This window comes from Hemibagrus wyckioides, linkage group LG03 (assembly GCF_019097595.1).
Source record: "Hemibagrus wyckioides isolate EC202008001 linkage group LG03, SWU_Hwy_1.0, whole genome shotgun sequence".
Taxonomy (NCBI): domain Eukaryota; kingdom Metazoa; phylum Chordata; class Actinopteri; order Siluriformes; family Bagridae; genus Hemibagrus; species Hemibagrus wyckioides.
In genome coordinates, this window is record NC_080712.1 from 33,120,829 (window position 1) to 33,129,737 (window position 8,909).

Genomic DNA, 8,909 nt, shown 5'->3' on the forward strand with positions numbered 1-8,909 from the left:
TCACAGTACAACAGGTCAGAAGAGAACTATGGAGACTACGCCCCAACAAGGCTGCTGGCCCAGACAGGACATGCCCAAGAATGCTGAAAACCTGTGCCAGTGAACTGAGTGAGCCATTCAAGTATATCTTCAACCTGAGCTTGGAACTAGGGAAAGTACCTGAACTCTGGAAAACATCATGTCTCATCCCAGTTCTGAAGAAAAATGGCCCGGAAGATCTTAATGATTACATTAGGCCTGTGGCACTGATGTCTCACATCATGAAGACGTTTGAACGATTGATTTTTCATCTCCTCAGACCTCAGGTTAGTCATGCACTCAATCCCCTGCAGTTCGTCTACAGGCAGAAGGTGAGTGTTGACGACGCCATCCTCTACCTGCTCCATCAGACCCTCTCCCACCTTGATAAGGGTAAAGGTGCTGTGAGAATCATGTTTTTTGATTTCTCCAGCGCTTTCAACACAATCCAGCCCCTCTTACTGAGGAACAAGCTGACTTGACATGCAGGTGGATTCATACCTGGTGATCTGGATCACAGACTACCTCACCAGAAATCACCTCAGACTTTACTTACAACTCAGAGTCATGCCACATGCAGACGTTCTCAGATGACTCTGCCATTGTGGGGTGTATTATGGACGGACAGAAGCCTGGTCATGGACTTTGTGGTGTGGTACAATCTAAACCAGCTACAACTGAACATCACAAAAACCAAGGAGATGGTTATTGACTTTCGTTGGTCCGAGCCTCCCCTGTTACCTGTCTCCATCGAGGGAGTGGATGTTGAGAGGTCATACAGATACCTGGGGCAACAGCTGGATGACAAGCTGGGCCTGAAAAGCAGGGATGCCATGCGATTGGACAAAGTGGTCAGGAGAGCTGGTTCGGTGGTTGGTGTGGAGCTGGACTCTCTCGAGGAAGTGATGGAGAGGAGGACACTAAACAAAATGCTGTCCATCATGGCCAACCCCGACCACCCACTGCACATAGTTTTCTGCAAACAGAGGGATGTGTTCAGTGGGAGACTTCTGTCACAAAGCTGCTCAATGGACAGACTTCTGAAATCCTTTGTTCCCAGAGCAATTCGTCTCTACAACACCTCTCTACAGGGACATGGTAATGTGGACTGGGAGATCTAGACTAAGGCTCGTCTGCTATACACCTCACGGTGTTACATGTAGAACTCTCTCATCCCTTAGATTCAGGGTCTGCTCAGTTACTCTCACTATTGCATATCTTGCCATTACAAACAGACTCAATTTCATTGTCACTTTCACACTGCTCTTTGTACAGTTACTTAGGTATCTGAACAATTAATACCATTTGCACTGTCACTTTGTTACATATAAAATTGCACATAAAGGGCTGCACTGCAATTAACCTCATTTTTCAACCCCCCCTTTTAATCTGTGATTTATATGCTTTATTTATATGCTTCTTATATATCTTGTAGTTTTTTGTTCTTAACTTTATACTGTATGCTTTATACTAGTAAGTGTATACTGACTATTTGTAAGATATACAGTGTGCAATCTACAACCTGTCTTTGTGTTACTTTCTCTATTGCTCTATTCTACTTTCTCTATCTATCTATCTATCTATCTATCTATCTATCTATCTATCTATCTATCTATCTATCTATCTATCTATCTATCTATCTGTTTTATTTGTATGATACTCCTTTATTAAATTGTATATTTTATTAGCTAGCTAGCTAGCTAGATAGATAGATAGATAGATAGATAGATAGATAAACAATAAATGATTAATTCTGTGTAATTATGTTTGATATAATTAAAGTATTTTCGTGTTTTATATTTATGAGATAAAATCGCCGTAAGATGTGAATTTTGTAGCAGGTCTTTGTTTCCCTCTAGCGGTGATTATAAGCAACTACACATTGTGTCTGTTAGGCAATACATGTAGACACTGGACGAGTATTATTTTATTAAGCATTTCTTGATTATGTCGAGAATTGAGAAAAGATCAAGTGTCTTCCACCAAGCTGCCACTGCTGGGCCCCTGAGCAAGGCCCTTAACCCTCAATTGCTCAATAACCCTAAATTGCTCAGTTGTATAAAAATGAGCTAAAATGTGAGTCGCTCTGGATAAGGGCATCTGCCAAATACCAGAAATGTAAATGTAAAAATCCTGAAATTAAACTGAACTTTCATTTCGGAGGTTAAACAACAATTCAGCCTGTTTATGGACTGTACCACTGTTTTCTAGTTTTATATATTTATATATTATTTATGATATAGGATCCTATTTCCTATTGTTTCTGTAAAGTGTTGAGTTTATTTACATCTGTAACCATGGTGTTTTTTATTGGTTTTGTAATATCTCCATTAAGAGTCATCCACAAGTCTACGTTAAAAAGCTTGGAATGAAGTGACTCAGATTGCGACACCGCCATCAGACCTGCTGTGACTCAGTGTTTTCTTTTTATTGTGACTCATAAAACAACAGTCTGGCCACCTGATATCTGATCAGCCTTTGGTTAATGTTCTGAGTTAGGAACCAAAAGGTAATGAGTTTAAATCCCAGTTTCTTCTTCTCACTAAATCACTGAGTATCCATTTATTTGTTTGAATCATGGTGTGTGAAACATTTGGGACATATAATAAAGTGATATTTAGGATTAAATCAAAGATATATGGTGAGATTTTCTCTTAGCAGCAAAAGGATTTTGTTTTTAGATGAAGAACTCGAGTTCCAGGCTAAGGATTGTGCTGCAGGGTTTGATTTGCCCCGCTCCACCCTGTCACTCCATTAGGAATGCACTTCCGACTCTCCTGCCCTCTGTTTGCTCTTCCCTGGAAGTTGTTTCTGTACCCTGAGGCGTGTGGGGTGTGGTGGAGCGATGACGCAGTTCTCTCTTCTGCTTATAAAGAGAGACTCAGCAGTTTGTCAGGACAGAAGAAATCAGCAGCCATGGACATGCAGAACGCCTCTGTTCTTAAGGAAGGCTTTTTGGTTAAGAGGGTAAGTTCTGCTTTTTCTACTGGAATGATGTAGAAGATGAGACTTACAGGAGATCCTGAGAAGCTTCCTTCTTCTTCCTGGAGCGAGGAGTTTAGTGTATTTGTAGTGCATTCTCAGTGGAAGCTGCTAAATATGTGAAGGAATGAAAGAGTGGGGTGATGTTATTGGGGTCAGTGTTACCGCTCATAAGTTGCTTATTTTACTATAACTGCCCATCCTGAAGCTAATACTACTGCAGTTTGCCTGCAAAAACAACTGTACTTATTTAAATAATGACATAATGTATATTTATCTGTTTATGGTTACATTTAATGCCTGCTAAACAAGTCAGCTCCTTTTCTCACGTACATCACAGAAGCTAGAAACACCATCTCTTTATTCTTTTTGCTCTATTTTGATGTCAGAAAAATGACACTGGAGAGTCCTTCCAGAAATGATTGAGCTGTTACTATAGAAACCATAATGTACTTTAATGAGGTGATGTCATCGCTGTCAGATGATGTCACTGAAAGTCACCTGTATATAGGTGTATAAACATTTGTACATAAAGTGTATTGTACATTATTACGCTGCTATAGAACTATAGTTACTATAGAAACAATTATGATTATTATTCACAGCTGCTCTAACTAACACTGGTCATCTTCTGACCAATCAGAATCCAGCTTCCACCAGCGCTCCGGTATTTAACGTCGCTCTCTCCGTGTTTCTCATCAGGGTCACGTGGTTCACAACTGGAAGGTCCGGTGGTTCGTCCTGAAAGCTGAGCAGCTGCTTTACTACAGGTATGAAGGGGGAAAGCGGGACTCGTGCCACCGAGGAAGCATCCCGTTACGAGGCTGTGAGATCACCTGTCCTTACCTGGAATATGAAAACAGACCGGTAAGAAAAAAGCCACAGAACCCACCATCTGGTGTGAAGGATTGTTTAACCATAGTGTTTTCCTGTTAAACACATTCTACAGCACGAGCATGCAGGAGATATACAAAGGGTTAAACGTTGTAATGTGTACTGTGTCGTTTTATTGTGTATTATATAACGGGGCAGTCTAATCGGGTGTGTGTCTGTGATCTGTTCCTTCTAGTTCACAGCTGCAGGCTGGTTAAAGTTCCACTGACTCAATAAATAGTCATATTTAACGCGCTGTGGGGTTCAGTTTTCTGCTCCGGCTTGTCAGGAACACATTGTGTGTTTTGTATTTTATTGCTCAGGCTCCAGAGTAACCGGTGTGTTTTTCCACATCTGAGCTTGTCATGACCTGTGTTCAGTAGTTAAAGAGGCAGTCAGTGGACATGGACACGAGCGGAGATGTTACACAACAGAAACAAGCTCCATTCTTTACTCTAATTGGTCAGAATCTATTGATTTAAAAAGGAAAAAGACGTCAATTAGCAAAAGTTTAATAGTCGACTTATGTTATACATTTATGTAAGGAGTCTCCAGTGCCAGTGCTTATGTAACAGGTGTGTATGTGTCTCCCAGCTGGTCCTGAGACTGAAGACCAACACTTCAGAGGAGTTCTTCCTGGAGGCGTGTTCTCGGGAGGAGAGAGACGAGTGGGCAGTGGAGATCGGCTCGGCTGTCAGGAGACTCGGACCCGGAGACGCTCAAACTCCTCCTCCGGCCGTGAGAAAATCTTCACAATCACTGCAGCTCCACAACGTCAACCTCAGGTGAGTACGGTAGTGTTCCAGAGAACAGGAGCTAACCGGTTTCACCAGCAGCAGCAAAAGTAACTATAAATGGACAAAACGTGTGACCTTATTCTTTAATAAATAAGATATTGTAACTGTTGTTGTTAGTTTTCAGAAACCTAATCATAAAAGTCTTGTAAAACATTTGTAATGTCTTTTTTTATTCTGAATTGATTCTGAAGTGTTTTTGTGTGTGTGTGTGTGTGTGTGTGTGTGTGTGTGTTTCAGTCAGGTGGTGGACTCCATGTATGACATCCACAGTGGCATTAAGCTGAGCAGCCATGTGGAGCAGGGGAGTACCTACATCAACTGCTTCTCAGGTCTGTGTCCATACACACACACACACACACACACACACACAAAATCATGTAAACTTATTATAAAGAGAAGCATTTTAATGTTACTGACTGCAATACTTAGGTGAAGATATTGAAAGTATTCTATATTTTAGATATACAGATTATGGGGGGCACAAACTTTTGCACTATACAGAAAAGCCATATTTCTTTCACGTTTGTTTTATTTAATTCTGTCTGAAGTATAATGTGTGATCTAATAAAGGTATTATATAAGATTTGTGAAGTACTAACGATTATACGGTGTGTGTGTGTGTGTGTAGGCTCTGCTGTAGTGGACTGGTTGGTGTTCACTCAGCTGGCTCTGACTCGGGTTGAGGCAGTGACTCTGGCGTCAGCTCTGCTAGATGAAGGCGGCGTGAGAGCTGTGGGAGTGAAAAGCGTAGCTGCCGTGAGGAACGCTGCTCTGGGAGAACAGTTCCTCGACGACTCCACGGCTCTCTACAGCTTTGTAAGTGTTTCTGTTCCTCTCATAATGCTACCCATTGCTGTTCAAGCAGGAATGAGCAGGTGTGAGCTGAGCTGTTTAATTTACTGTGTGTGTGTGTGTGTGTGTGTGGACATCAGGCTGACAGCTTTAAGAAGAGAGGGAGTGTGAAGTCAGAGAAGTCCATGTCTGCGGTGGAGCTGAGTGGAAGAGTGCAGAAGAGAGGATACCTGGTCAAACAGGTGAGTAGATCAGACAGAAATGAAGTCATTAAATCTTGTCATTATAACCATCATCATCATAGTCATCATCACCATCATCATCATCATCATCCTCATCATCCTCATCATCATAACCATCATCATCATCATCATTATCATCATAATCATCATCATAACCATCATCACCATCATCATCATAACATCATCATCATCATCATCATCATCACCATCATCATAACATCATCATCATCATCATAACCATCATCATCATCAACCCTCCACTGTAAGAATATTTTGTCACTTACACTATTTTGTCACTGACACTTGTGAATGTGTGTATGTGTGTGTGTGTGTGTCTCAGGGCCACAATGTTAAGAACTGGAAGGTGCGACTCTTTGTGCTGAGGTCAGATCCTGGTTTCTTGCACTACTACGACCCAAGCAAGGTGAGAGCGACATCTTTTTATTATTTTATTTAATTGTCAGTGTATTGATGTGTGTGAGTTCTTCAATTTGCCACTGATCAACAGATACCTTTAATACGGCTTTGAAGAAAATAAAAAACAAAAACAAAAAGTCTGTCATTAAAGTCACGCACTGAGAAGGTCAACTTCTTTCTTCTCATAAAGGATGAGAGTCTTTAATGGTTAACGTTTGACATTCTTCTAAAGATGGAGATAAACAGGACCAGGTTTATATTAAAACCTCTCCTTTTAGCTTCATTTACATTTCTGGCATCTGGCAGACGCCATCAACTGAGCAATTGAGGGTTAAGGGCCTTGCTCAAGGGCCCAGCAGTGACAGCTTGATGGACCTGGGATTTGAACTCACAACCTTCCAATCAGTAGTCCAACTTCTTAGCCACTAAGCTACCACATCCTTATCCACATGGTTTCTATAGCAACAGCTCTTTCATAGGGACATGTAATGCAGACGCTCATGAGAAACAGATTAAATACAGGTCATTTTTGATGGTTCTGAGGTTTTCTGTAAAGGTTACATTGATGGAAGGAGTCTCCAGTGTCAGCGCTGTGTAAGAGTCAGAGGTTTAGCTGGAAAGTTTTCTTTCCAGTTTCTCATCACATAGTGACAAGTGGGAGCTTGTTTTGTTGACGTTCCACAACATTCAATGTAATTAAAGAGCTAGAAATAATGAAGTGTAAGCTGAATAAGACACGCTGGAACCTGAATCAAAATATTTAGCACTGCAATTGACTCATAGATTCATGAAATCCATCCATTATGGATGATACATTTTTTTAAACTCAGGCCAAATAAGAGTTTTTGTCATGTTGTTACTGCTCTTGTTTGTGTACTGACTCGTCTACTTCCTGTGCTGACCTCATTCCCTCAGGATGACATCACTCCAGCCGGCGGGTTTTCCTTACGAGGCTGTCTGGTTTCTTCTCTGGACGACAATGGCATACCCTCAGGTGTGTGTGTGTGTGTGTATGTGTGCTGAGTCAGTATAATTACAGGTAGATTACCAGTCCACAACACTACACAGCGTATATATTAAAGGATGTTCAGGTATAATGGCATTACGGCTCATCGGTAATGTTTTTCAGAGCTGCAGCCTGTTCAGACGTGTGTTAGAACCTTTCTCCAGATAGCTGGAGAGTTTAAGAGCGGATTTCTAACGCCGCTTTGTGTTTTGTCATGTCCAGGAGTGAAAGGTAAAGTCCAGGGCAACCTCTTTAAGATCATCACTCAGACGGACAGACATTACTTCATCCAGGCTCCCACACACCAGGAGAAGATGGAGTGGATCAACGCTATCAAGCAGCAAACATGAAGACCTGCTTCAGCTCAGAAACTGCTGGGAAGCTTTGCACACCGATGATGATGATGATGATGATGATGGAGATGGTGTCCTGCAGGTTCAGGATAATTTTCCTGGTGGTTTTTGGAGCACTGAGTATTACAGAGTATAACAAACCAGAAACTTCCAGAAGTTAAAAAAATATCAGCTTTTGGTTGCAGTGAATAAAAATGCAAAACCTTAATATGATGATGAAAAAAATCTAAGAGATAAGTGTTTATGCTCAAGGTTTGAAATGATGAGGTGATTAATATACACAAGAAAGAGAGCAAAAGAGAAAGAAACAAATCGAATAAACACAACATTATTCAGTGCTCAGGAAAGAAAAAAAGAAAGAATGAAATAAAGAAACCAGAAAACCACGCTGAGGTTCATCCTGCTGGCAGAACATCAACTTCACAACCTTCATGTCCCTTTTATCCTCTCTGAAGGTTTCAGTGACTTCCTCTAACTTATTCTCACTCTAATCTGCAGAACTCTGTGAATGTTTGCTGTACAGAGAGACTGGTTTAGACCAAACAACGCTTTAGAGAGTTTATTAGAGATATTTTCTTCAGCTTTTATACAGAACATTTATAACCAGGAAACTGCTGATGATATTGTGATATTATTAATGTTATTTGTTTTATATCATAGTGAACTGTGTAAAATAAAGTGTATTTATTGTGTAATAGAGATACAGAGAGAGTCGCCTCATCCTTTTCCACAGACTCTGGGTTTCCTGAAGATTAGGGAATCAGGGGGAAACGAGAAGAAAGGAAGAAATCCAAAATCCATTTTCTGGTTAAAGAAACTCTTCAGATTGATCAGTGACGGAGGAGTGAGGGGAAAAATTACAAATGATGGAAAAATCTAAGAGATAAGTGATTATGATCAAGGTCTGAAATGATGAGGTGATTAATGTACACAAGAAAGAGGGCAAAGGAGAAACTAATCAAACATACACAACATTATTCAGTGCTCAGGAAAGGAAGGAAGGAAGGAAGGAAGGAAGGAAGGAAGGAAGGAAGGAAGGGAAAGGAAAGGAAGGTTGGAAGGAAGAAAGAAAGAAAGAAAGAAAGGAAGGAAGGAAGGAAGGAAGGAAGGAAGGAAGGGAAAGGAAAGGAAAGGAAAGGAAAGGAAAGGAAAGGAAGGATGGAAGAAAGAAAGAAAGAAAGAAAGAAAGAAAGAAAGAAAGAAAGAAAGAAAGAAAGAAAGAAAGAAAGAAAGGAAGGAAGGAAGGAAGGAAGGAAGGAAGGAAGGAAGGAAGGAAGGAAGGAAGGAAGGAAAGAAGGAAGGGAAAGGAAAGGAAAGGAAAGGAAAGGAAAAGAAAGGAAAGGAAAGGAAAGGAAAAGAAAGGAAAGGAAGGAAGGAAGGAAGAAAGAAAGAAAGAAAGAAAGAAAGAAAGAAAGAAAGAAAGAAGAAA

The 8,909-nt window shown here is 40.7% G+C and overlaps 1 protein-coding gene across 1 annotated transcript; it reads left to right on the forward strand.

Moving 5' to 3' along the window:
* The first annotated feature begins 2,851 nt into the window (after positions 1–2,851).
* On the forward strand, positions 2,852–8,484 carry plek2 (pleckstrin 2). The gene is made up of 9 exons (XM_058378127.1): positions 2,852–2,985; positions 3,703–3,867; positions 4,468–4,658; positions 4,908–4,999; positions 5,299–5,486; positions 5,603–5,704; positions 6,045–6,128; positions 7,037–7,115; positions 7,350–8,484. Exons 1-9 carry the CDS (start codon positions 2,935–2,937, stop codon positions 7,475–7,477), a joined length of 1,080 nt encoding a protein of 359 aa, XP_058234110.1. The 5' UTR covers positions 2,852–2,934; the 3' UTR covers positions 7,478–8,484.
* The last annotated feature ends 425 nt before the right edge of the window (positions 8,485–8,909 follow it).

Excerpts from the sequence above, each read along its gene's own strand:
- plek2 (XM_058378127.1), top strand. The coding sequence starts at position 2,935 with ATGGACATGCAGAACGCCTCTGTTCTTAAGGAAGGCTTTTTGGTTAAG. Across the intron at positions 3,868-4,467 it reads TGGAATATGAAAACAGACCG|CTGGTCCTGAGACTGAAGAC; the intron begins GTAAGAAAAAAG and ends TGTGTCTCCCAG. Across the intron at positions 5,000-5,298 it reads CTACATCAACTGCTTCTCAG|GCTCTGCTGTAGTGGACTGG; the intron begins GTCTGTGTCCAT and ends GTGTGTGTGTAG.